This window comes from Panthera uncia, assembly GCF_023721935.1.
Source record: "Panthera uncia isolate 11264 chromosome E2 unlocalized genomic scaffold, Puncia_PCG_1.0 HiC_scaffold_19, whole genome shotgun sequence".
NCBI classification, from domain to species: Eukaryota; Metazoa; Chordata; class Mammalia; order Carnivora; family Felidae; genus Panthera; species Panthera uncia.
Genome location: NW_026057588.1, coordinates 11,968,643 through 11,994,131, shown reverse-complemented (window position 1 = coordinate 11,994,131; position 25,489 = coordinate 11,968,643). Strand labels below are relative to the sequence as shown.

General features: G+C 60.3%; 2 protein-coding genes across 4 annotated transcripts; both read right to left on the bottom strand.

Annotated features, from left to right (window-relative positions):
• Window positions 1–36: 36 nt before the first annotated feature.
• On the bottom strand, window positions 37–17,430 carry ARHGEF1 (Rho guanine nucleotide exchange factor 1). 3 transcript variants are annotated; one of them, XM_049621739.1, is made up of 32 exons: window positions 16,970–17,430; window positions 15,392–15,522; window positions 13,824–13,866; window positions 13,658–13,741; window positions 13,086–13,199; window positions 10,795–10,893; window positions 10,550–10,592; window positions 10,105–10,351; window positions 9,705–9,734; window positions 9,329–9,428; window positions 9,088–9,184; window positions 8,976–9,011; window positions 8,705–8,842; window positions 7,916–8,021; window positions 7,419–7,430; window positions 6,707–6,874; window positions 6,280–6,425; window positions 4,695–4,841; window positions 4,277–4,359; window positions 3,931–4,056; window positions 3,727–3,841; window positions 3,531–3,631; window positions 3,259–3,336; window positions 2,925–3,000; window positions 2,677–2,844; window positions 2,073–2,160; window positions 1,852–1,938; window positions 1,491–1,561; window positions 1,315–1,401; window positions 864–1,033; window positions 654–756; window positions 37–391 (listed from the first exon to the last, which is right to left on the bottom strand). In XM_049621739.1, exons 2-31 carry the CDS (start codon window positions 15,403–15,405, stop codon window positions 673–675), a joined length of 2,958 nt encoding a protein of 985 aa, XP_049477696.1. In that variant the 5' UTR covers window positions 15,406–15,522; window positions 16,970–17,430; the 3' UTR covers window positions 37–391; window positions 654–672. The 3 variants fall into 3 exon arrangements, with proteins under 3 accessions (XP_049477696.1, XP_049477697.1, XP_049477698.1); XM_049621740.1 differs by lacking the exon at window positions 7,419–7,430; XM_049621741.1 differs by lacking the exons at window positions 6,707–6,874; window positions 7,419–7,430 and having other exon boundaries at window positions 16,970–17,429.
• A 2,050-nt stretch (window positions 17,431–19,480) lies between these two features.
• CD79A (CD79a molecule) lies at window positions 19,481–23,089 on the bottom strand. Its single transcript, XM_049621760.1, has 5 exons — window positions 22,941–23,089; window positions 21,071–21,394; window positions 20,701–20,819; window positions 20,061–20,129; window positions 19,481–19,932 (listed from the first exon to the last, which is right to left on the bottom strand). Exons 1-5 carry the CDS (start codon window positions 23,017–23,019, stop codon window positions 19,813–19,815), a joined length of 711 nt encoding a protein of 236 aa, XP_049477717.1. The 5' UTR covers window positions 23,020–23,089; the 3' UTR covers window positions 19,481–19,812.
• Window positions 23,090–25,489: the final 2,400 nt, after the last annotated feature.

Here is a 25,489-nt window from a genome sequence, read left to right as displayed (position 1 = left end):
TCCAGAGCCCCCACCCCACCCTCACACACACAGACCTCTCCTTAGGTAATATATATTAAAAAATAAACCTCCAATTCAGGGTATAAAAACAGAGCAAAGGCACTTGGGGGTGGGGGGATGGAGGGGTGGCCCAACCCCAGGCAATACAGAGCTGGCCCGGGGAATGGGAGGTCACTGTGGGTCCGCCCTGGAATGAAGCCCTGAGTCCCCCAAGCAGAAGGCAGGAGGGAGAGAAGGCCAAGGCCAACGGGAGGTTGGGGGGGAGGCAGTGATCCCAGCTGGGCCCCCCAGGCACACCTGGCTCCCTCTCCTCAGGCCCTTGGGGTTGGAGATGCTGCGGCAGCTGTGCGGTGGGGGCGGGTGGCCCTCAGTCTTGCGGAAGGCCTGGGGGCTGGAGGAGAAGGGAAGCGGAGAGGGTGTGGAGTTGGGAGGACAGAGGTGGGGGGCAAAGAGGAGGGAGGGAAGGGAGAGGATGGGCAGGGAGGGGACAGAAGAGCCCGAGAAGCAGAAACTGATGGCCAGGAGGTGGCACGGGGAGATACAGCGAGACCAAGGGAGAGAGATGGACGGGGCTGTGGACAAGGGAGCCCTGAAATGCCCACTCTGGTCCCTCCCCTCTGGGCAGTGTTGGGGCCTCTGGTTCCCCCACTCACCTGCCTGGGGCAGGGAGCCTCAGGTACAGCCAGGCTGGGGGACAGGGTTTTCCCCAAGCTGAGACAAGAGGAGTCGTAGGCGACAGAATTCCTCTTCCACCTCCTGGTTGGGGGGGGGGGGGGGGGGGGGGCAGGGAGGTCATCAATGAGGGAGGTCCCTCCACCGAGCCCCATCCTCCCCCCACTCTGACCCTCCCCCCAGGCCACCACCTCCAGCTGTTTAATGGTCTCCTCCAGGCTGAGCAGCTTCTCCTGAATGTCCTGGGTCTGGGTCTGGGTCGGGCTCGGGGGGCCACCCCCCGGGACCCCATCCCCTTCACGGGGAGGCCCTGCCCCACTATCTTCCTCCGAGGGAAACAGGAGTTGCTTCAGGGACAGCACTGGCCAGGGACAAGAGGACAGAGTCAGAGGCAGGACTGGCAAAGAGGGGAGGTGGGGTGCAGAGGTGAGCCTGTGGCTGGAGCTGGGGCAGGGTGGGAGGGCATGGAAGATGGTGTCCTGGGAGAGGTTGAATTGAAAGGTCAAGGAAGGGACAGAGGCTGCAGAAGGAGGGGCTCGGCCCCCTGAGGGTGGCGGTACAGGCCTGGCATGCAGGCCCGGGCAGGAGGCAAGCTGGAAAGCCGGGCTGGCAGCAGGACGGGACGGGACGGCACAGGGCTACCTTTCTCAAGGGCCTTGGCCGCCAGCTGGCCTTCAGGGCCAGGTCTGCAGTAGGGCAGGAGGGTGCTGAAGATTCTCTCCATGCGGCCTGGGTGGGGGAGCAGGGAGGGTGCTCAGTTCCGGCCGGGTGTCCTCGGCAACGCTGCCCCCTTCCAGCACCCCCCCGAAAAGGCTCACCGTCAGCTGGGGGCATCTCTCGGCCACCACAGTTGCCATTGTCCGAGCTGCTGAGCAAGGGTTCCCGGGTGCTGTGGGGAGGAAGTACTGGGTGACCCCACAGCCCTGGGGGGCAGCAGGGAGACAACAGGAGGAGGCAAGGAGGTTCAGAGACAAAGAGAAATTGAGGCTGGAAGATGGAGACAGAGGGACCTGGAGAGGAGCCAGATGGGCTGTGACGGGGTGGTGGGTGTGCATGCACGTGCACACACATGCACACACACACACACACACACACACACGGCCAGAGCTCAGGTTCTGGGGCACAGAAAGAGGTCTCCCCCGGCTCCTCAGCCCTCCAATTTCCTCCCAGGCCCCTCACCTGCTTGGGCTGGGCCGGGGTTTGGGGCGAGAGGCAGGGGCAGGGACCTTCAAGGATCCAGCGGTCTCCGTGATGAGGGCACACCAGCTGGGGAGACAGGCCCCGGGGCAGTCAGAGCCCCCCAGACCCTGTGTCAGGGCCTCCCACCGCCAGCCCTGCCCCTGGAGACCCGGGGCCTGGACCTCCTCTTCCACCCAAGCTTAGAACCCAGACCCCCTCACTTCTTCCGTTCCGACACGGTCTGGGCCACCAGCTCGTAGATCTGAGCCTCTTGGTCCCAGGTAAAAATGACATAGAAGGCTTTGTGATCTGCAGGAAGAGGGAGGGGGGTTTTGGAGCCAGGGTCACCCCACCTTGTGCCTCCCCTGAGCCTGGGCAAGCCCCTGACTGCGGTGGCCTCAGACGCCCCAGCTCAGTCCGTCCCTCCCTCTCACTCCCCCTAATCCATCAGGCAGCCAGTCCCCAGTCTGGCTCCACACACAAGCCCCTGGAGCCCCTGGTGCAGCTTCCCGGCAGCACACGTGCAAACCCCTCCTCACTGGGCTCCCGCCCCCACCGCTGCTCCCCCACCATCCCCAAGAAGCAGCCACGGTGTCTTTTCGAACGCCGGTCAGAGCTGGCTGCTCCTGTGCGGGCACGTGTAGCCCTAAGATCTACAACCCGGCCCGGCCCCCCGCCATGGCGAGCTGGGGGCCTCTCACACCGCCCCCTTCTCAACCTCCGCAGCGGCCTCCCAAGTGCTAGAACGTGCGTTCTCCAGCTCTCTAGAGGGTCACCTCCCGTTCCACGGGCGGGTGTGCCCGGGGCCGCCGGGCCAGGCCTCACCGGTGGCCACCTCGCGGGTCATGGCGGACGTGAGCCGCAGCACGGGCCGCAGCATGGTCTTGCCGTCGGGGGTGGGCGTCAGCGTCCGGCTGTGTGACTTGAGCAGCAGCCGCTCGTCCTGGCGCTGGAGCAGTAGCAGCAGGTCGTCCAGCAGGAGCACGTGGACCTCTGCAGGGCAAGGCCGGAGCTCAGCGGCCTCCCCGCTCTGAGTGCCCCGCCCCTGGGCCCCACTCGGCGCCAGCACCCACCTACAGCCTTGTCCTTCGTCACCCGCCACGTCAGCGGGCCCTCGTGGACCAGCTTCCTCTTGGTGATATCTAGGTTCTGGAGGCAGGAAGGAATCATGGTCGATGCAGGCGAGGGCAGGGGAGGGTCGGGATGATTCACAGGGCCAGGGTCATAGTCGGGGATCATCAGGAGGGGCAACCCGCTGGGAATGAGGAGGGGTGCAGGGCACAGGGGTGGCTCTCGCTCCCTGGGTGCATTATGGGAGACTCCCTGGGGCCAGAGGGTCAGGGCTGGCTGAGGGCAGGGGAAGGCAAGGGAGAGGAGAGGAGGGGAGGCCAGGGCAGGCAGAGCCACCTTGAACTCGTTCAGCATGGGGTCGCTGCTCTGCCGCAGGTGGGACAAATCCAGGCGCTTCTGATAATCCTTGAGCCGCTGGGGCAGGGAAGGGAGAGTCACGGGGACAACCCAAGGGCTGGGGCTGACCGACAGTGACCCCGAGGGGGACAAGCCAAGGGCTGGGCCCGACCTCCCAAGAAGTGGCCCCGGGGAGGACGAGACAAAGGCCGGGCCAACCTCTGCACACATTCGTCCCAGTGCCCTGGGCCCAGGGCCACACGTGGGCTCACCAGCAGGTCCTCCATGTCGCGCACAGCTTGGTTGACGTGGTGCAGAATTTCCCGGCAGCACTCAGCCGCCCGCTCCACTTTCTCCCGTTCGGCCAGCTCTTCTGTGGCAGAGGAGACACCGGCCCCGGTGGGCTCCAGCCCCGGAAGCTCAGGTCCCACAGCCACGCGGGAGATGGGAGAGCGGGGCCCGCGGTACCTGTGTTCTGCCCGATGCTCTGCAGGAGCAGGGGGTACTTGGTCAGGCGCTGCATCTCCGTGGGGATCATGTCCTTCAGCTGCAGGCGGCGGCACCGCGGGCGGCTCTCGGCCTCCTGAGGGGAGAGTAGCGTGGAGGCGGCTCACCTCGGGGACTGGGACACCAGCCCCCTCCGGGGCCCCGGGGTCCAGGCTTCCCCCTTACCTGCACAAAGGCGCAGAACCGAGGCTCCTTGCGCTGTTTGGCTTTGAGCTGCTCTAAGGCAAATGACTGGTGGCTGCAGAAGCGGGAGGAGATTTTCTGGAACCAGGAGCCTTCGGCACCATCAAACTATAGTGAGATTCAGGCCAGGGAGGGTGTCTCAGGTAGGATTGGAGAGAGCAGGGCCTCACGTGGGAATAGCGGCCTAGACAGGAGGACAGGGCTAGGGGCCCAGACCCCCGGGTCTTGATGGAGGGGAGGCTTGAGAGCTGGCCTCCTCGGGCCTGGATTCCAGGTCCCTGGCTGGGAGGAGGGGCTCCCAGGGGGGGCAGGGGCTGGGCACCCTCACCCGGGCCAGCAGTACATCTCCGATCTCCTCAATGAGGTAGCCACTATCCTGCCTCCGCTTCATCAGTTGATCGAGGAACTGGGCTGTGGAGCACGGTGAGGAAAGGGGGTGCTCTGTCAGGGCCCTGTGAGGACCTCCGTCAGGGTGCAAGGTTGTATGCAGAGCCGGTCAGGAGACGGCGGTGGCTGGGCTGCAGGGTCTTGGGGCCAACGGGCTGTCCCCCACCCCACCCCCACACTTATTGATGTGCCCCATGGAATGTGAGCTCTGGGGGTCTGGGGCTGTCCCCACTGCTAGAAAAGAAGCTGGCCGGGGTAGGGACTCAGGGAGACGTGCTAGGCTCCAGGTCTAGCCGCCAAGGCCTTGAAGGAGGGGGCCCACGGTGGGGCGCACTGTGGGGCCGCTGCCCTGCACTCACAATGCACCTCGATGAGCTCGTCCAGGCTGGGGAAGATGTACTGTAGCTCCTCCAGGGGGAAGAAGCCTCCTTCCGCCATGGGCTGGTAGAAGAGGTCGTGCAGCACCCGGAGCATGCGCACATGGGCCGCCTCGGTCACCAGCAGCTCTGGTGGGGGGCAAAGAACAGGCAGCATGGCTGGGGAGAGTGCAAACTACGGGGTGCAGTCTCAAGGGCAGGTTGGGAGAGGGGGACGAGGACGACTCTCTCTGGACAGTCATTTGCCCCTGAAATAGCCACTGAGGGTTCCTTAGCCCATCACTGCTTTTCCTCGTCCGCAGCAGCCAGCCAGGCTGTGGCCACGGCTCCCAGTTTGCCTGGCACCGATGCATTTCCCGGCACGTGGGATTTTCATTGCCAAAGCCAGGAAACTCCCAGGCAAACTGGGATGATACGGTCACACCACCACCAGCAAGCCTGCAGCTGTGTTTCGTGTCTAAAGGTCCAGTGAGTCTCTCAGCCTTGGTTTCTGGAACAACAACAACCCCTCAAACACACGCCGATAGCCTTGGATTCAGGGACCCCGCCCCCAGAGGGACCATATGCTTGGATTTCAGGGGCCCCAGGAGTTCCTGGAGACCGAATGTACAATTCCACATTATTCGTATTTTTCTGACTAGAGAAAGTGCTGTGCTGTCTGCTACGGTAGCCACTAGCCACATACGGGCCTTCGAAATTTAATTAAAATGAGATGAAATACAAAATTCACTTCTCAGTTGTACTGGTCACATTTCAAGGGCTTAAGAGCCATTATGTGGCTGGTGGTAACCATGCTGGACAGCACAGATGTTGCGTGTTTTCATGATTCCGGAAAATGCTATCAGATGGCGTTGCTTTACGTTTGGATCACGTCCCTAGGAGGGTAACACAAAAAGGATTCACCTAACTGCCCTAAAAATTCCAAACGAGTACCCTTCTTACTAAGTAACTTGTAAATGAACTTCCAAACCAGAGCTTCCAAAAAGGTCTTCTACTTTTGCCAAACCCCCCTCCGCACAATTTGAAATCACAGAAAAGAATCGAGACAGAAATGATACTCCCATCATCTCTCTGCCCAGAAGCAAGCACTGATATATTATCTTCTGAAACTTGCCCATTTCGCCCCTAAACGGTTAAGATCACGGTAATAACCGTCACATCGGAACGTTCTTACCCAGCCCCACACCCACGCTAAACATCACGTGAAACATCTCAGCTTCGTGACAGTCTTTTGGGGTAGGACCATTACTATCCGTGTTTCCCAAATAAGGAAGCAAGGATTTGCGCTAGAAATACAACTTTCTGTACCATTTCCAGCTCCTGCCTGCACTGTCCCGCACTACCAAAAACTCTCTGCGGACGTCAGTTTGACGGGCTGACAGCCACAGTCCTGTTCCACGAGTGGCTGTTCTACAATTTACATAATGAATGGCCCTCAATGGGAACAGGCCAGCTTGCAGTCCGGCCTGTTGTCATTGATCCCCGGGGGGACATCTCCCCGCACCTGTCTCTTCGGCAGAACTGGGCTGTGTGGCTGGCCACAGGGAGTGCAGGGAGGGGTACTCACCGCTGATAACCTCCTGCCGCTTCACCTGGCTCTTGGGCAGGCTGTGCAGGGTGCCTGGGGGGACGAGCTCCCGCCAGCCAGGGGGCTCTTCTGGTTCCAGCTCTAGTCCAGACCGACCTGGGTCCCCTTCATCTCCAGGCTCAGGGCTGTGGGACAGAGGCCTTGTTAGGGCCCTGGCTTGGGGCATCCCAGGGAGAAGACCTCCATTCCTAGTGTCCCACCCCCCTCTGTGGCCTTGGCATTCAATGCCTCCAAAGTAGCCCATATGCCCCCAGATCTCTAGAAAGAAGAGTCCCACACCTTTCCTGTGACCTTGGTGACCTTAGCATCCAAAACCCAGGTCTCTGTCACTCTGGCAACAACCCCGCCCCCACCATCCTTCTGACTCTCCAGGCTGCCTCAGTGGATGGGGGGAGGAATGACCTACGTGGCTCGTCGGGCAGGGCCAAGCACGGCCGTGGCAGAGCTGGGGTCCATGTCCACGTCACTCCGGGAGCGGCCCCCACCCCGGCCCTTAGCCCCGAGGCTGCCCCGGGAAGGCCGGCGGCGGTCACTCACCCGCAGGCTCTCCGAGCGCCCCAGACGCCCCGATAGCCTGGACCCCGAGGCCAAGGACAGAGTCAGCCAGAGGCCAGTACAGAGACAGGGAGAGACCAAGACAGGGACAGAGATGGGGAGAGACCAAGACAGGGACAGACGGGGAGAGGCCAGGACAGGGACAGAGGTGGGGAAATACCAGGTCAGGGACAGACAGACCAGGACAGGGACAGACGGAGACGGGGGTAGGGGAGACCAGGACAGAGATTGAACATGCAACAGAAGAGAGGAGAGAGTCAGAAGGAGCAGTGGGACTTCGGGGTGCTGGGGCAGTGGGGGTGGTCAGGAGGGGTAGGGAGGGAAACCCAGTATGGAGCACAGGACTGACCCCTCCCTTCCCTGAGGCAGGGGGATGGTGGGGGCAGAGCTGGGAGTGAGGTGGGGAAGGGGATTTTAATACTTAGCTCTTCTGCTGGGAGGGTGATGTCCCCACCCACCCCTTGCAGGGTGAAGGGGAGGGGGTGGCCCATGGGGAGAGGGGAGGGGCTGGGAGAAGTGGGGGAGGGGCTAGCCCTCCCCCAACCCAGGGCCCAGGCACCCACCTCTTCCACTTTCTGGGGAGAGAGGGGCACAGGGTCAGAGGTGGACCCAAATGGAACCCAACTCACCTCCCCCACCCACCAAAGGGTCCCCAAAGCAGCGGCACAAGGACAGGCAGGGGGCAGAGCCTGCCCCCCAACTGTGAGGGGGACAGGGCCCCCAGGCATGGAGCACACAGGGTGGGGGATGGAGGACAGGGCACGGGGAGGCAGGAGCAAGGCGCTGGGCGGTGGCTTAGAAGAGGAGGGAAGGGCTGAAAACCTGAAGGGGCTTGGAGCGCAAGAAGAGGAAGTGGGTGGAGGAGATGAGAAAAGAGGAAGCCGGAGAAGGAAAGAGAAGGCGGAAAATGGAAAAAAGGAGGAGCAGGGCAGAGTGGAGATGGCTCGGGGACAGCAGGTGCAGATGGCAGCGCGACCCGGCACACGGCGCACGCCTCCCCAGCCTGGTAAGCCTGGTCCTGCTCCCAGCAACCCCTCCCCCCGCACCCGGCCCCGGGCACCTCTCTGTCTCAGCACCCTCCTCCGTGTTCTCCGGGGGCACCACGGGCTCCAGGCTGGCCGGGCCCTGCGGGGGCGGGTCCCCCAGCTCTGGTGGGGCATCAACACCTGTGCGGGCAGCGGGGGAGAGCGAGGCTGGCTGCCAGGCCCTCGTGGCAAGACCCATGCTCTGGGGGGCCTCCGTGACCCCCGGGGAATGGGGGATGGGGGCTAAAACTACCCAACGCCGGCCAGACACCAGAGGCTGCCCTGTGCTTCAGCGGGGGACGGACAGGTGGAAATGGAAAGGCCTCTAAGAACACGGCTGTGGGCAGCTGGGGCCGGCGGGGGGCGGAGGTGGTGAAGAAAACACTGAAGCAGGGGAGACCGGGTGCTCTGCATGATGCCTCCGCGTCCATTCCCTCTCCCGACCCCCAGCCAGGACAGGGGGGGGGGGGGGGGGGGTCCCATTTAGAAACGAGGAGCCTGAGTCTCAGACAGAGGAGTGACTCCCGAGATACAACACAACTAAGCCGCAGAGCCAGGATCTGAACCCAGGCCCAGCCAAGCAGCTGTCTCAGATCCGTGGGGGTGACTGACAGTGTACTGAGAGGGTCCTGGGAAATGCCGCTGTGGGGGGCTGATGGGAAACGTAGTCCAAACAGGTGGGAAACGCATCACCTGGAGAGCAGCGGGAGCCTGAGAGGAAAGCTGTGGAATGGGTGAACTGAGGGAAGGGGGTGGTTTTCTTAACAAGACCGGTGACCAGGAGCAGGGAGGGGCGGTCTCTCTGAGAGACCCAGGAAACTCACCTGGCTCCCGGTCAGGGCTGTCCCCAGACAGAGGGTGCAGAGAAACTCCAGGGATGTCCTGCCCGGCAGCTCCAGTGTTCCGGTCCCGGGAGGGCACCCCCAGGCCTCCCCTCCTTTCTGTAAGGCCTGGCTTCTCAGCTGGAGAAACATCCAGAAGAAAGTGGAAATGAGAGCCCAGTGACTCTAACCCACACAGCAGCCTGTGCTCCAGCTCCATCCTCCCCCCCCCCACCCCCTCCCCGAGGCCCCCAGCTAGCTTCAGGACCATTACCATCAGCCTCGACTTTGAGGTGTCGGAAATCTGGGGCTGAAATGAAAAGACGGGACCATGAGGCAGGGGCGGTGTGGGGGAAGTCAGGGAGGGCCGGGGCCAGCCACCTCACCCTGGGGCTCTCCCCGATTCCAGCGGGCAGCATCCAGGAAGATGCTCAGGCCTTTCTTCGTCTTGGTTGGCTCATCTGACCGCCGATTCCCTATCATCTAAGGGAAGGAGGAGAGTGGAGAGGGGGCTGTGCATTTCTGAGACCCCAACAAAGCTGAGCCAGACCCCAGGAGGCCAGAGTCACGGGGCTCCCCAGGAGTCCCTGGGGAGAAAGGGCCAGGTTTGGGCGCTCAGGGAAGCACCTTTTTTCGGAAGAAATTCCTCCCTGACTTCTTGTCCCCGCTCTTGGTCCGCACCCCAAGGTGGCGCATGTACAGGCTGATGGCGTTGACCACAGCGGCACTGTGGGAAGGGGATGGTGAGGGCCCCGACACGTGCACAGATGCGCACATGCCCATGGCCGCAGGGACACCGCTATCCCCAAGCCTTCCCCTCCACGTTCGCTCCCCACCCCAACCCCACAACAGCTTCCAAGTGAGTGTCTGAGGAAGGGGGAGAGGGCTCCGGAGGACAGGGCCAGGGATGCCGTTCCATGCCCAGGCCCCCAGACCCCTGGTCCTCCTCCCTGGGTCCCAGGGGGCTAAATGCCTCTCCTGCTGTCCTCTCTGCTTCCATCACCTCTTTTCCTCATCAGTCGAGATGGTGTGTCTGTAAAAAAGAAGAAAGAAGTTTGTGATAAACTTGCTGGGACAGGAGAGAAAGAAGAGGCAGAGAGGGAGAGTGCCAATGCTGAGGGGAAGGAGGATCGCAGCAGGGAGGAGTGTCTCTTTCGAGGGCACCAAGGGCAGCCGGGAGCTGCAAGGACAGGACCCAAGCGCCAGGCCCACATGCAAGGCTGTGGAAAGACCTGGAAACTGGGAGGGTGCCCCAAAGCTGGGAAGAGAGGACACAAAACCAGACAACCAGACGGATTAAAATGCCAGGGCCAGGGGACCCAGAGCCCAAACGTTAAGGAACCGTGAAGTTGCAGGGACCACCCCCCCCCCACCAGGCTGGACAGGGCACGGGCCCCACTCACTGCATCTCTTCCAGGTGGGTCAGCAGCCGCTCGGCCAGGTGCCGCTCCCGGGCCTCAAAGCTGGCACGGTCCCGCCCCACCCAGGCCTCCAGCTGGGTCAGGTCGTGCTCCCAGGGCGTCATGCCCATGAGCCGCTTGGAGCGGAAGTCCTCCAGCAGCTGGCTGACGGTGGCCTGCTGGCTCTGCACCACCTCCTGCACAAACTGCCGCTGGAGGTCCTCGGAGAGGAGGTCGGGCCGTGTGCGGTCTGTGTAGGGACACAGGCAGGGGGCCGGAGGCCAGTTCCACCCACCCTTGGGCTGCAGTGACCAGGGGGAAGGGGAGGAGGAATCTCTACTGTCCCCGTGAGCAGAAAGGGTGGCCTCCCTCCCTGAGACTCCCCGGATACCCCAGCCCCCCGGCTAGCAACCTCTCCCCCACCCACAGTCCCCTTTTCTCTCCTTACCAAGTTCAAAGGCGACAGTGGGAGGGACTGGCACCCGCAAAACCTGCTCGGGACAGAGAACAGAGAACAGAATGAAGGAGAGGACTGGGCAGTGGTGGGGTCACGGGACCGCAGCCCAGGAGCCCACTGGGAATGACGGTCTGAGGGGAGGGAGCGGCGGAGGGTGGACCAGGGTGGCCCAGAGTCTCCCCAGGACCAAGGAATGGGGCGGGGAGGGGCTGGGGTCCCCCGAAGGTGTTTCTCACCGCGGTCTTTTCCAGGAAGCTGTGGCAGAAGTCGAGGAAGGCCTTTCTGGCCTCCTTAGGGCCCAGTGAACCCAGCATGTCCGCGTGCAGGCAGCAGAGCTGGGGAGACAGACTGTCACTCGTCTTCTTCCCCCTCCCCAAACCATATTCTCCCTCAAAAAGCCTGGGGCTCAAACCTTCTGCTAGTGCTCCCTGATTTCCATCATCCCCTCCCCCCCCCACCCGGCCACCCAGGCCCTTGCCTCTCTTGGCCTCCCTGGGGCCACCAAGAGCATTTGCTAATTTTCTGTCCCGTGAAATGGCTCTCTCCGATTCTGTCTCCTGGCGTCACCTGCTACACTAAGACAGCTAGGGGCGCGTACCAGATGCTGCTCTAAACCCTTTAACCACGTTAACCTGGTCAACGTTATCCCATTTTACAGATAAGAAAACTGAGCTGAAGAAGCTTGCTCGAGGTCACACAGCTAGTAAGTGGCAAAGTTGGGATCAGAATCCAGGCAGCCTATTCCACTACACCCCACTGCCTAGGAACACCGTGAGCAGGGCGCCCGGGGGGCTTAGTCAGTTAAGCATCCGGCTCTTGATTTCAGCTCAGGTCATGATCCTCAGAGTCGTGAGATTAAGCCCAGAGCTGGGCTCCGTGAGCTGGGGGTGGAGCACGCTTGAGATTCTCTCCCTCTCACTCTGCCCCTCCCCCTGCTCTGCTGGTGGGTGCTCTTGCTCTAAAAAAAAAAAGCCACAATACCACGAGAGACTTGAGGATGCGTGTGCGCGCGCGTGTGTGTGTGTGTGTGTGTGTGAGGTTCTGACTCGTCTGTGCCCCAGACAAGGCCCAGTGCACAGTGGGGGCTGAGTAAATAAACAGGTGGACAAGTGGGCTCTCTCATTCATTTACCGCTCTTTTCCTGAGGCTGGCTGTGTGTCAGCCCCATGCTGGGTGATGCTGGCAGGGCACTGGAAACTCCAACCGGGCTCCTGGGGTCTCTCGTCCGGTAAGGGACATGGTCTCTGCGCTAAGGACTTGCCCCAGCAGGGGCAAGAATCTATTTCTCTGCTGTAACCATTTCCAACAAATCTGCGTCTGCACACCCCCAAACTCCAGGAGAGGCCAACAGGAAGCAGCCCACGGGACCGCAACTCTTTCTTGGCCGCTTTCCCAGCTGATGAGGTGAGGGAGCAGCAGGAGGACAGATTCCAAATGCTGGGGTGCGGGGAAGGGGGGCATCTGGGTCACCTCAGCCAAGCCCCCGGCCCTCGCCAGGCCTCAGTTTCCACATCTGTAAAAGGCCATGGCAGTCAGCACCACCCTGGGCTGAGTTCCAAGAGCTCAGGTTCTAGAAACCTCAGGTTCAGTAGGGGGACCCCCTCGCCCGGAGGGCCAGAGCCTCCATTCACAGGCAAGGGGCAGCTACTTTTCTGGAGAGAAGGCACCTTCCCGATTCCTGCCGATCTCGGAAGCCACAGGATCAGTCAATGCGCCCTCCCTTCTGCATCCCCCAGGCATCCTGCCCTGGCATTTCTATCAATCTCTGGTTTCCAGAGGGACCTACTATGCATTTCCAGTGCAGTCCAGTGCTCTAGGCTACCCCCTAACTGCAGCCTGTGCTGGGTTGCCCTGGGTCATCTTGGGAGGAGATCCTTGCCTGGAACCCCCTCCAGCCCGAGCGGTGGCCTCTTCCTTTCTAAATCACCCACTGGGTTCTCTGGACTCTGCATGTTTCCGGACGGCATGGCTCTCTGGGCATCCACCACTGCCCAGGTAATTTCTGTCTGATATCTGTGGATCATCAACTGCATTCTCTCTGCCTTGTGGGCTGCTTGTGGTGGCTTCTTATTTCTGGACCGGGACCTCCTGTGCCACCTGGACCTGGGAAGGCTAGTGGCTTTCTCCCGTGCACCAGCCCTGAATGACCGGTGGCACCTGCCGAGGCCACAGAGGGGGATCCACTTGCAGGGTCAGTGGGAAAGGTCGCTGTCACTGCCACGGGCTGGGAAGGCGGGGGTGGGGCACGGTCTCTGCCAGCTTCAGGATTCCCTGCTGCCCTCCGGGTGCCCCTGCTGGGTGTACTCTCCCGCCTGCACCTGCTGCTCACGGAGACGGACACGGGGCACCTGCAATCCTGTTGGGATCACGCGGCTAGTTCTCTGGCTCTCTGTTTCTAGATCTTGTGCTGTGTATTCTGGATCTGTTTTCCAAACCCTCCCAGCTCATCTTCACTAGTCCATCTCTCTGAGCGCTGTGGCCTGTCCCGGCCCCACCCCTCCCTCTGCCCACCCGGCCTTGCCCTCACCAGGGGTCCCGGCTCAAACTGCAGGGCGACGTGCTGCAAGAAGGCCATGAGGTGGGCAGGCCGCCGCTTCACCTGCTCCAGACTCTGGAACTGGCTGTTTTGCTCCTCTGCATTCTGAGGGTGGGGATGGGGGTGAGAAGGTGGGGAGAAGGGGAGCCTTGGGCTTGACCCGTCCCCCACCCACACCACCACGGGCAGTGGTGTCTACGTTGTAAGGGTGGTGGCCAGCGCTGGTGTCGGGGACAGGGGATGAGATCTAATGTTATGCATGTGGGTGACAAGGACAGGCATTAGGAGACAGAGTAGGGGTCTGTGCCGCAATTAAGGAAGACGGTGACAAAAACCAGGGTGAGAGTAAAAAGGGTGAAAGTCTGTGCTCTAATGGGGCATCAGGGATGGGGTAGTAGGGGACGGCAAAGTGGTACCCAGAAGATTAGAGAAAGAGGGGCGAGCGGCGAGAGGAGGCAGGGGGCAGCATCCAACGATGGACCTAAGGAGGGAGGGGACCCTGAAGATGGGACTTGAGGGCTGGGGCCTAGGGAGACTGGGACAGAAGCTTTTCCACCCCTCACCGTCTCCAGCTCATTCTCAAAATCTTCGTCTTCAGCCCCGATGATGCTGACTGGCACCAGGCCAGGCCGCGGTGGTCCCGGGGCCTGTGGAAGAGGGATGGCTTCAGCTCACAGTGCTCCTCACTTCAGTCCCCCAGTCCTCTCACCCCAGGCTCTCTCCACTCACCAGCCCGCGGGCAATGTCGTCTGCCTCCATGGGCTCCACAGGGCTGAGGAAGAGGAGGGGCCACGGTTAGGGGGGGCAGGAGGCAGCGGCACAGGCACAGGGCGGTTACTCACAGATTCCTGGCCCAGGTGTGAAGGTGAGTAAACAGCACCCCCCCCCCCCAATCCCGGCCTCCGCAGCTCAATGGGGCCTCTGTGTGGCGACAAAGAGCCCTTCAGAGGCCAGCCAGGGCGGGGAGCCCAAGGACAGGGAGCCTTGGAATGGGGGGAGAGATGGGGGCCCAGGAGCCTGGGTCCATGAGAGAGCTGTGGACGTGAGAGCCTGTAATTTGGGGTCCCTAATGGAGGAGGGGCCGGGGGGCCTGGACTCCTGGGTCTGAGGGAGGAGGGGGCTGCAGGCTGGGTCCTAGGGAGGCAGGGCCTGGAGCCAAGCAGAGTTGGGAAGGTTGAAAGGGAGGTAGAAGGGAGATAACTGGGGTGTGGGGGGCTCTCCTCCATCTGACAGGCTTGGGGCAGGATGTTGCCTCTGAACCCACCAGCCCCACTTCCTGTGACAGGAAACCTAATGGCAGATCCCCCAACCCCCAACTCGCTCTACATTAGAAAACAAAACTGAACCTCCTTCCCCAAACCCAGCAGTTTCTTTCCCTCAGGGACCCGGTATCTTCCCCAGCTTCCAATCCCAAAAAACAAGGGACAGTCCTCAGCCAGTCCATCCCCAAGGGGTGTCGGTCTCCCTCACCCTGCATCAGTCTGTCTGGTCGGCCCTCCTGCCCCAGCCAGCTCTCCCTGGCTGTCTGTCCCATGAATGTGCCTCAGGTCTTTGCCTCTCTTCTCCCTGTCTCCCTTTCCTCCCTCCCTTCCGGCCCGTCTCACTTCCCCACCATCTCTGCCTCCCTTCCGAGTCAGGAACCTCCCCCTAACACTGCTTCTGCTGCTCCCTGCCTGTCCCCTGTGTCTCTGCCTGTCTTCCCATGTCTGGCTCTGCAGCCACCTCTCCAAGTCCTCTCCGAGTCACTGTGTCAGATGCTGTCTCTCATCTCTCTCTCTCCCATCTCTTGCTGTCTCTCCCATCTTGTCTCCCTTAGAGTCTCCACTTCCCCCTGTGCCTTCCCACCGCCATCTTCTGTGTCCTTAATTAGGCTGACTAATGCCACTCGAGCCCGTGTCAGGCGGGAAGGAGCTGTGGAAACAGGGTGGGGTGGACCAGCAGGGCTGTGGGGGGGGGCCTCTCCCAAAGCTATTTATAACCCCGGTCGCCTCAGACCCAGCCTTCTCCCTCCTCCACAGGCCTCCTCCCTGGCACTCAATAAACGGTGGCTATGATTTTGATTAGGCTCATCAGACAGCGACGCTTTCTGGAGTCTTCAAGTGCTGTCCTGTGGGTTCCCCAGGGCACGCGTTGTTTTTATTCTTTTCCATAGAGTGTATCTGTCCAACTTCAAGTTTGGGTTAACTTAAGATTTGAGCACCGTTTAAACTTCACTTAAATAAATTTGTAAACCAAGGCAAAAAGAAAAAAAAAATAGTGCTTATTTATGACAAAAGCTAAACTTACCTAGCACTTACAGTGTGCTAGGCATCGCTCTCAGTGCTTCTCACATACGAACTCAACGCTCACAACCACAAGCACCCCATGCGATTAGTATTCCCGTTCGAGATGGAAAACCTTCACCAGGCCACCAGCTGCAACTTCTGGGCTGGAAAACATGACCACGCACATGGAACGTCCGTGCTCATCCCACTTGGGGGGGGGAAGGGGCGGGGCGAGGGAAGGTTCAACAGAGGCAGGGAGGTTCCAAAAGGGCAAAGGAAAGGACCCACATTATGTGAGCAAATGCTCAGTGCCAGGCAGACCCGGAATCATGCACTAGATGCTCGTGACCTGCTTCATTCCTCATCACGCTAATACGAAATAATAGCTAACACCTGATCCGCGCTTAAGGGCCACTGAGTATGTGCCGGGTACAACGTAACTGTTTTATAGGTATTAACTCATTGAATCCTCTAAATGAACCCTGGAGTTCAGTTTTATAACTATCCCCCTTTTACAGAAGAGGAAACTGAGGCACAGCGCCAGGATTCAGACCCACGTAGTCTGGCTCCAGAGTTTATGCATTTATCAGAATGTGCTGCTTCAGAGCATGGGGAAACCCCACCCCAACCTTAAGAAACTAAAATCTGAACCGAAGCTGAGACCTATAGGGTCTCTTTATGGTGTCTGGGGAAGTCAGAGGTATGTGGGCACTGTGACCTGGGCAGGAGTGCAGGCTGCTGCTGAGGCTGCTTCACAGGGACTTAGGGCTCAGAGAGGATGCTGGCAGGGAAGGTGAGGGGTTGGCTGCTTAGGAGATACAGGGTGAGGGGCTGCCACAAAGGGCAATTATAGGTTGAAGCCGTCAGATGGATCTCTAGGCAACTGACAAGGCCTAAGGTCCAGCAGAGGGGACGCTGTGTGCATGGGACTGGGGGTGGTGCTGGCTGGGGAAGGTTTAGAAGGTTCTTAGAGATAAGGGTCCTAAAGCAAAGCAGACACGGGTCGGGGACTACATGGGCGCCTGGATTCTGTGCAAGGTTTGGGGTCTATAAGACATTGCATGGATGACCCTGGTCTCCAAGAACCTCTGGGAGGGAGCCTTTAAGAACCTAAAATAGAGTATTCAAATTAAGTCCATGAAGGGCCCTTGGAATGTATAAGGCCCCAGATTCTATTTGACACATGGTGGGTCTACACGGATCTGGGGATCACACAGAATCATGATTCCATATGTAAAATAGCCAGTTCCTGGGACCTATGTAAGGTAAAAAGGGAACCAGGATTCTATAGGAGCCTGTGGTAGTCCCAAGACCTAGGATCTACAGGGCCCAGGATTCTAGGAGGTACTAATGACTGATCTATTAAGAAGCCTGCCTCTATTAAGAAGCCGAGTTTCCATGGGGGGCTAGCAGAAAGCTGGTGAGCCTGTAGGGCCTTGTAATTTATATGGAACGTGGCGGATCCATAACAGCCCCAAATCCTATGTGGGACGTGGCGGGTCTATACGGGCCCCAAATCCTACAGGGGACGTGGCGGTTTGCACGGCCAGGGATGCTGGGGCGGACCTGCGGAGTCAGGGTTTGACGCCTGACAGGGGCCGCGTCCCTCACCTGCTCCTGGTCGTTGGAGTATCCACCGCAGCCGCCAGAACCGAAGTCTCGGCGCGCCGGTCCCCCACCCCCAACTCCGAGTCGCTCTAGCTGTCCCCAAATCTACCTTTGCTTCCAGCTCCACTCCTCCCGCCAGCCACTCTAGCCTAGCTCCTGCCAGGCTACTGCCCAGGCGACTCTACTCCTCCCGCCGGCCGCTCTAGCTCTTCACTGCGCCACGCTGGCCAGACAGGGCCGCTCTGGCCTGCCTTGGAGGACTGGCGTTTCCGTATCTCGACTGCTCCTGTCACTCTACCCTGCCCCGCCCCCAGGCCGACTAGAAAGTGGTTCCAGCCCCCTGGCCAAGGCTCAATTCGAGAGCTCCGAGTCACCCGTGGCCCTTAGTCTCCGGACTGGGCTCCCCACCCTATCTTGCCTTCCTAACTCCGGAACCAGCTGAATTCCCAAGGTGTACGTTAATTTTTCCCCGCATCCCCCACTCCCCACCCCCCGCCCCGGCCGCACGCTTTCTGCTGGGGCTGTAATGCAAAAATCCTGTGTTCCAGCGTACCTTTTCCGCAGATACCTTTCCAGTGTAACCTGGAAAAAGTAATTACCTCTTTCCGAGCCTCAGTCTTCCCACCTGTACAATGGGGGGAAGGTCTCTAGCTCTGTCCCCTACAACCCATGTCTCAGGGTATAACCAATGGCCCAGAAAAAGAGCTTTCCAAAACTGCTTTCAAACGGCGCTCTGCAACTTTCAGCTTCACCGCGGCCTACGGCGTGGTTACGGACGTTTTTCTTTTTAAGTGGCCCTAAAGCATGTGGAGTCGGAGGAAGGTGCTTGAAACACCTGCAAGTTCAAATCCCAACTCCACTCGGTCTCACGGTGTGTGTACCCTGGGATGAGTCGGTTCCGCTCCCCGAGCCTCAGTTTCCCCAGCAGTACAATGGGAGTGGTCGGTCATCCGTCCTCGGCTACACAATTGGGAGGCCTTGACCCCGGCCTCGCACCCCTCACCCCCACATACTGGGCATTCGGCAGGCATGAGCTCTCTCTCCTCTTTGCCCCTTTGACAGATGGGAAAACTGAGGCCCGGGGAGGGGCGGCCGCTGGCTCTGTGGGGCGCAGCGAAGGCCCCTCCACTGACGGCAGCGCCCCGGCCCCCTCCCTCCTCCTCCCCACTTCCCCGGGCAGCCGAGGGGCGGGAGACCGGGCGGGGCCAGGGACGGTGTACCTGGTGTCCGCGCGGGGAGGCGACCGGCGGGGCGCCCGAGGTCGGGCTCGGCGATCCCGGGCCCTGTGTCCCGGCTCCCGCTTCCTGACTCTGGCGGGGCAGGAAGTTGGGGCGTTTTTCCGGAGGCCCCCGCCCCGCCGCCCCTCCCCGCTTCCTGCCCGCGCCCCGCGCCCGCCCGGCACCTCCGCTTCCTTCCCCTTCTTGCCGCTCGCCCGGCCCCTCCTTCCCCGCCTCGGCAGGGGACCCGTGGGCCCCAACCCCGCCCCGGCCCCGCCCGGCCCCTCCCGGCTTTGTCCGTCTGTCCATCCGCAGGGCGTCGGCCCCACGTTTCTCGCCCCTGCCGGGTGTCCGCCATCGCCTCCCTTGCTTTCCGTCCGGGTCTCTCGGTCTTCCTCTCTTTTATTTGCCTCGCTGTGCGTGTTTCTTTACGTGCCCCTCTCTGCCACTTTCTCTCCGTTGGGGTCTTTTCCTCCCGCTCCCTCCTGCCCCCCCTCTCCCCCCCCACCGCTTCCCCTCGTTGTCCCTCCCCTCTGTCACTTCTCCCTCAGAGCCCTTCTCTTCCCACCTCCGGGGCTCTGTATCTCTCTGCATCGCCACCTCAGTCATTTCCCCCACTGTTGCTTTCCTTAGAGTCTCGGGGTGGGGGGGGGGGGGTCAGCCTCTCCGTGTCCATTTTTTCATGGACCTTTCCTTTCTCTCTCTTCCTGCTTTCCCTCTGTCCCAGTACCTCTGCCTCTCCCTGATTCCCTGTCCATTCCTTGTGTTTCTCTTCACTTGCTCTCTCTCCATCACTATCTCTCTGTGTCTTGGCCTGTCTCTCCTCTCCCAGAAACCCTGTGTCCCTCTGCTTCTGTCACTCGCACCCCCCACCCCCGGGGCTCCCTACCATCCCCAAGTCAGAGCCACAGATTACAAATCCCCCTGCTTGGACTCCACTGCCAGAGAACAGGTATGGCCTGGCTGTGATCAGGGTCCGAGTCTGGTACCGGCCCCACCAGACAGGCCCCTGTGTTTGTGAGACTTAAATATGCAGAAATGGATATGGTCACCTGGCTCCTTCCTGTGTCTCTTCCCTGCTCTGGGATGTAGCCTGGGCAAGATGCTCCCCCAGACACTTCCTGTTTCTCTCACCTGGCAGCCAAGGCTGGCTACCTGGTCCCAGGTGTGGACAATGGGTAGGGGCTGGGGGCCCAGGATCCTGGGTCTGAGGAAGGAGGAGGCCAGAGGCCTGGACTCCTGGGTCCCACCAGGGGAGGGGGGCATCCCCATGAGATCCATGACTCCTGCCAAGGTCTGCAGTTGGGAAGGATTTATTATCACTAAGTGGCCATGACAGAGCAGGGAGGGGGAGGTGACACTAACGAGGCTCTACAATCAGCTCCCCTGGAGGCAGCGATTAAGGGCTCATTACCCGCTGGGTGTAGGGGGAGGCTGGGGCGGGCAGCGGGAGAAAATTGGGGTGTGGGGAGGGGATGAGGACAGTCGAGAGAGAAGAAGAGTGGATACCCCCAAGGGGGAAGTTGAGTCAGGACACTCCCAGGGAAGATTTTGTGAAAAGAGAACAGGAAGGGGTGGGGTAGGGGGCACAGGGGCTGGCAGCACAGCCGGGTGGGGCAGCCTTCAGGGTCAAGGCTTCTCCAGCTGGACGTCCCCGTCTCCGATGTGGAGGCTGCCCACATCCTGGTAGGTGCCCTGGAGGCCCCGGGAGATGTCCTCGTACATGGAGCAGTCATCAAGGTTCAGGCCCTGGGGTGGACACATGGTGGCGGGCCTCAGCGCCCTGATGGCCGAGCCCCTGCCCCCGATGACCCTAGGGAGGACCCCACGAGAACCCCCAGGCGCCTGCCCCTAACTTGTCCCCACCCACCACTCACCTCATAAAGGTTTTCGTCTTCATAGTCATCCTGGACGTCCACCCCGAACTTCAAATTCTGCCATCGTTTCTGGGGGTGGGGGTGGATAATTGGGAGCCTCAGTGAGGGGGGTTGTGGGAGAATGTTTTCAGACCCTCCTGGGTGCCAGGAGGGGGTAAGGGGCACGCCAAAACCACATAGCGGGGGAGTGGCAGGTGTCCCGGCTGTCTCCACTGTCCTTCCACAAATAACAGCAATCACAGTAAATGGCAGTGGCCGCCGTGGCCTCAAGAGGGGCTGGTGCAGGTCAGAGGCCCCTGGGGGAACACGCAGCCCCCATCTTCCCTGGAGGGAGGGCCACTGCACTCCCCGTTGGGGGTGGGGGTAGAGTGAGACACCATGACTGGGGGGGGGGCGGGGAGAGGGAGGTACATCTGGGGAGGGGGTGGGGGGAGGGGGGTTGAGAATGTCCTGGGGTAGGGAGGTTGAGGACAGCCCTGAGGGGAGACTGAGGCAAGATACCCCTCTTGGCCCCCGCACTCTTTAAACTCCCATCATGGTACTAATTCATTTACCCCCTCAGCACTGTGAGGGTGCTGTCAGTCTCCCATTTTAGCAGGTAACCTCAGACTCAGAGGGCCCTGATCCCCAGGGGGCTCACCCTGAACAGCAGCAGTGTCCCAGGTACCACAGCACAGAACAGCAGGATGATGCCCTCGGCCGTGATGATATTGTTCTTGGTGCCCTCTCCCATGTCCAGGAAAGGTCTGGAGAGTGGCTCTGTGAGGAGGGGTGTTGCTCAGAGCGCTGCTGCCCCCTGCCCCCACACCCCTGGCCTCCCAGCACCCCCCCCCCACAACGCCAGACCACTGAAGCCCCCACCCCACAGATGAGGAGATCTGGCAGTGCGGACCAGGATATGCCCATGGTGGGGGCACTGGCTCCGTCCGCCACCTCCCAGGCAGGGTGGCAGCGGTGGGGGGGGGCGGGGTAGGGGAGATCCCCGGAGCCCAGCCAGGGCTGCCACTCACCGCGCACGCGGAGGTAGGTGCCGCAGGACTGCAGGAAGTTGGGGACTTTGCTGTTGGGGACTTTCTCCTCCACCTGGCACCTATACATGCCCATGTGGCTCTTGTTCACGGTGCTGATGGTCAGCTCGCCGTTGGGGCCTTCACCGCGGCTCCAGAATATATCGGGCCACGTGGCATTGCCTTGGAGGACACGCCACCACGTGATGTTCAGGGTGCTGTCCGGCCTGCTGCCATTGTGCAGACACTGGAGGTGGACGGTGTCCCCCAGGCTGACGGTCACTGATGGTGGGCCCCCATCCACCCACAGGGCCTGGCAGCCGGGGCCTGTGGAGAGGCGGAGGAGTCAGGGACTGTGGATGGGGACACAGGCCCCAGCTCCGGCCCCTGCGGGCAGCTGCCTGTGTGTGTGTGTGTGTGTGTGTGTGTGTGTGTGTGTCGTGGGGCGTGAGGACACTCCAGCGGGGGGGGGGGGGGGGGGGGGGGGGGGGGGGAAGAGGGCACATGGTGTTGTCATTGGAGTAAGGCTGCGGGTTAGAGTGAATACGCTTGCTGGGGGACTGAGGCTGTACCTAGGGCAGCGGAGGGAGGGCACACCTGTGGAGGATGAGGACACCCTGGGGGAGGAGGGGAGGACACACCCCTGCGGGTCCCCCTCACTTCTCCAGCACTCCCTCTTGCCCCCCTCCCCATGCTCTGTGCTTTGGCCCCACTGAATTCACTGGCATTTGGATATTTGGTTCCCTAGTGGCAGAGGTGCCCCTGCCCAGGCAGCTCCCTCCAGAATCAGTTTGGGCGTCACCTCCTCCTGAAGGCCCTCCTGGTCCTCCTTCCACCCCCCCCCCCCCCCCCGCCCCCCCCCCCTGCCACTTTATCTTGTGTAATCTTCACAAAACCCTCAGAGGTAGGTTCTCTCATCCCAGTTTACAGGTGGGACAGCTGAGGCCCGGGGAGGGCAAATCTGTTGCCTGGCATCATCAGGGCAGGGGGAGTGGCTGGGGTTTTTAAAGCCTGAGCCTCCCGGGCCTCTTCCTGCCAGTCTTTGGGCCTGCCTTGCCCTGCACCCTCACGCCCACCCGTTATTCTCTGTAACTTTCATGTGTCAACCTGAGAGGTTCAGGAGCGAGTTCAGTTGATGGCTGGGCTGGGGATTAGGGTAGGGACTCAGCACGGTGGTTGTCAAAAGGAAGCCAGCCCACAGCCCTCTTCTGAAGGGAGGAGGTGGGAGGTGAGGAAGAGAGGAGGGGGAAGAGGGGGGGGAAAGAGGCAGCCACCTCAGGGTCATGGGCTACATTCCCCAGCCCGGCTCCCAGTGTAACCTGGGTGGTCACAGCCCCACTAGCTGGCATTGCCGGGATGGGGTTGGGGGGGGCAGTACAGCTGGGAGGACAGTGTCAACGAGGAACCCCTCCCCCAGCATTGAAAAGGGGCTCCAGCCCATCGGGGTGACCGAGACTCAAGGCAGAGAAGGAGAAAGCTGTTTCTCCCCCGTGAAGCTGAGCCCTACCCCCAAGTGCTCTTCCTGCCCCCAGCTCTGGAGCTCAGTCAAGGGCGACCTTAGTTCCTTATTTTGACCTGTGAGGGGAGATGAGGGGGTGGGGAAGTCATCTCGAGCCCCTGTCTCCTTCCATGTGGCCGTGGACGGCCCTTCAACTTCGCCGAGCCCCCTCCGGCCTCCCCTCGGACCTGCGGCCTGCTTGGGACAGTCAAGCAGACAGATGCAGTTTCTTTAGGGGCCTTCCCAGCACTGCCCCCCCCCCCCCACCTGCCGGTTCCTCTCCCCCCACTCCTAGTGCCCTTCTCTCTGCCCAAGCCCTCTCTCCAGCCTCCAGTCCTCCCCCGGCCCCCCAGCACCAGCCTGTTAGCCACGTACCCAGACCAACAGCGGAGATTAGGAAGAGGAGAAAGATAGTAGCACACGGCACTTGGGGGACTCCGGGACCCCCAGGCATCTCTCCCAGCGGGTTGGTTAGTCTGGGCTGCAGCAGTCCTGGGGTACCAGATTCCACCTCACTGGCCCCAAGCCCCGCCCCACTTCCTGCCCAGCCCCACCGGAGATGGGCTCCAATGGCCCCACTGCTGGGCCCTTCGGCTGTGGGCCCAGGGGCAGCCCCTGCCAGTGTGCTTCAGGCCCCGAGTGGAGAGAAACCGCTCCCTGCACCTGTGGCCGCAATTCCCCCGAGGGGAGGCTGCTGGGTTGGGGAAAGAAACCAGTTCACAGCCTGGCTCGGCCACTGGCCAGCCCTGGGAAGGAAGCCTGAGGGAGTCAGAGTTTGAGGTGCCTGCTGCGTGCAGGCAGTCTGTCCTGTCTGGGTGGTGGTTCTGAGCCCGGTCTCCGTTCAGTCACTGACCTTAGGCAAAGCTGAGCCTCTCTCTGAGCCTCCACGTCTTCACCTCTTGAGGTTGGAATCCAGGATTTAAAGGGGTTGTGCATGCACAGCTCTGAACATAGGGCCTAGCCCATAGCAGGTGCTCAGTAGATGTTGGTTGCTCTTAATGTTCATGAAAATAAATGGGGGCAGGCTGATCGGCTCTATGACTAGGTGGTGGCTTTCTAAGCCTTGGCATTAAAAGCAAAAAAAAAAAAATTTTTAATGGTTATTTATTTTTGAGAGAGAGAGAGAGTCAGAGCTCGAGCAGGGAAGAGGCAGAGAGAGAGGGAGGCACAGAATATGAAGCAGGCTCCAGGCTCTGAGCTGTCAGCACAGAGCCCGATGTGGGGCCCCAACCCCCAAACTACAAGATAATGACCTGAGCTGAAGTCGGATGTTTAACCGACTGAGCCAGCCAGGTGCCCCGTGTGCCTTGGCGTTTAAAAAAAATTTTTTTTAAATAATCTCTACATCCAACTTGATGGGGCTCGAACTCACAACCCTGAGATCAAGAGTTGCATGCTCTATTGACAGAGCCAGCCGAGAGCCCCAGCCTTGGCGTTTTTAATCTCAGCAATGAGAACAAGAATATCTCCCTGCTGTTGTGAGATGAGCTGATGTCCCCAGCACCCTAGGAGTTAGAGCCATGATGGGCTCTCGACATGAGTCAGCCTCCCCACAAGTAGGTAAGGTAGGTCACCCCCCCATTTTACAGAGGAGAAAACTGAGGCCCAGAGAGGAGATGCCATCACTTACCCAGTGTAGTACAATTTGGGAGTAGTGGAGCAGAGATTCAAAGTCACTTACGTGGGCCCACATACCTTTGAGCATCATTTTAGGTCACGTGGAAGGAAAATGAGGTCTGAGGAGTGGGGGTGGGGAATTACATGAGGTTGTTGAGATGTTTGTGAGCCGTTAGGGGACAGTCACACATGCACCTAAGAAGACACATAGGGAAAAACATTTATTGCAGAGAGATTTTTGGTAGCAGAAGCTGGGAAACAGAAAGCCCATTTACAGGAGAATGGGACGCATACATTGTGGTGTAGGCAGCCGGTAGAGTAATACTCAGCAGGAGAAAAGGCAGAGCTCTGCTTGTCAACACGGCTGCGTCTCAGAAATGACATGAAAATGACGTGTAGCATGAAACAGTTGACTTGTTTTCAAAAGGCGAAGCAACACTGGGTGCTGTTAGGGACACATGCATCTGTAGTCAATTAGGGAACCCATGCAGGTGAGCGACACCCAGTTCCTGAGAGGGGGTTCCCTTTGGGGCAAGCGAGGAGGGCTGTGACCTCAGAGGGCTGGTACAGAGGCTTTGTCTGTGCCAGTTTTAGGTCTTGTGTTACTTCTTAAGCTGGGTAGGGGGTACATGGGTCTTTCTTACACTAATAGGTATACTGTTTTGATTGCTTGAAGCATTTCATGACTTATAAATGAAAATGCAATTGTCACCCACACAGAGCATGGGCCTCCGGAGTTCATATTTGAATGTCAGTTCTGTTTCAATCTCAGCTCTGCCAACTGACTGGTGGTCTGAACCTCAGTTTCTTCTCCTGTAATCACCCCGCTTGTCCCCCTTGTGAGGCTACAAGAATACTACAGTGAGCTTATCACAGTTCCTAGGACACAGTTCCGCTTCTCTGGCCTGGGGCCCTCCCCCTTCCCTCCAGGGACCCAGGTGTTCTGCTGTGACCCTTGTTGTGTAGCAGGTCACCAGCCCCTCTCTGCTTTAGCTCCTCCTTATGATCCTCGCCCCCCCCCCCCCCCCCCCCCCCCGCCTCAAGAAACCTGGGCAGACGCTGCAGCCCTATAATTCACCTCCTGCATCTGCTGAGGCTGTTTCCAGGCCCTCGACTGCCCCCCGGCGGCTGGAGAGGCGCAGCTGCTGGATTGCAGGCCTTTGAGGCCGAACTGGACTGTTTGGGCACGTCCACACCCCGCTTACCTCGTTGCCCCATTTCCTGTACTTCTGAGGCGGGCAATGCACCGTAGTGGCTGGAGCCCAGCTGCCCGGGTCCAAATTCCGGCTTTACCACCCCCCTATAGT

Coding starts and splice junctions, on each gene's coding strand:
- ARHGEF1 (XM_049621739.1), bottom strand. Junction 10,352..10,549: donor CACTGTCGCCTTTGAACTTG/GTAAGGAGAGAA, acceptor GTCCCTACACAG/ACCGCACACGGCCCGACCTC. Junction 4,057..4,276: donor GAGATGTACTGCTGGCCCGG/GTGAGGGTGCCC, acceptor ATCTCACTATAG/TTTGATGGTGCCGAAGGCTC.
- CD79A (XM_049621760.1), bottom strand. CDS start 23,019: ATGCCTGGGGGTCCCGGAGTCCCCCAAGTGCCGTGTGCTACTATCTTT. Junction 21,395..22,940: donor AATCTCCGCTGTTGGTCTGG/GTACGTGGCTAA, acceptor GCCTCTCCACAG/GCCCCGGCTGCCAGGCCCTG. Junction 20,820..21,070: donor CACCTACCTCCGCGTGCGCG/GTGAGTGGCAGC, acceptor CCCTCCTCACAG/AGCCACTCTCCAGACCTTTC.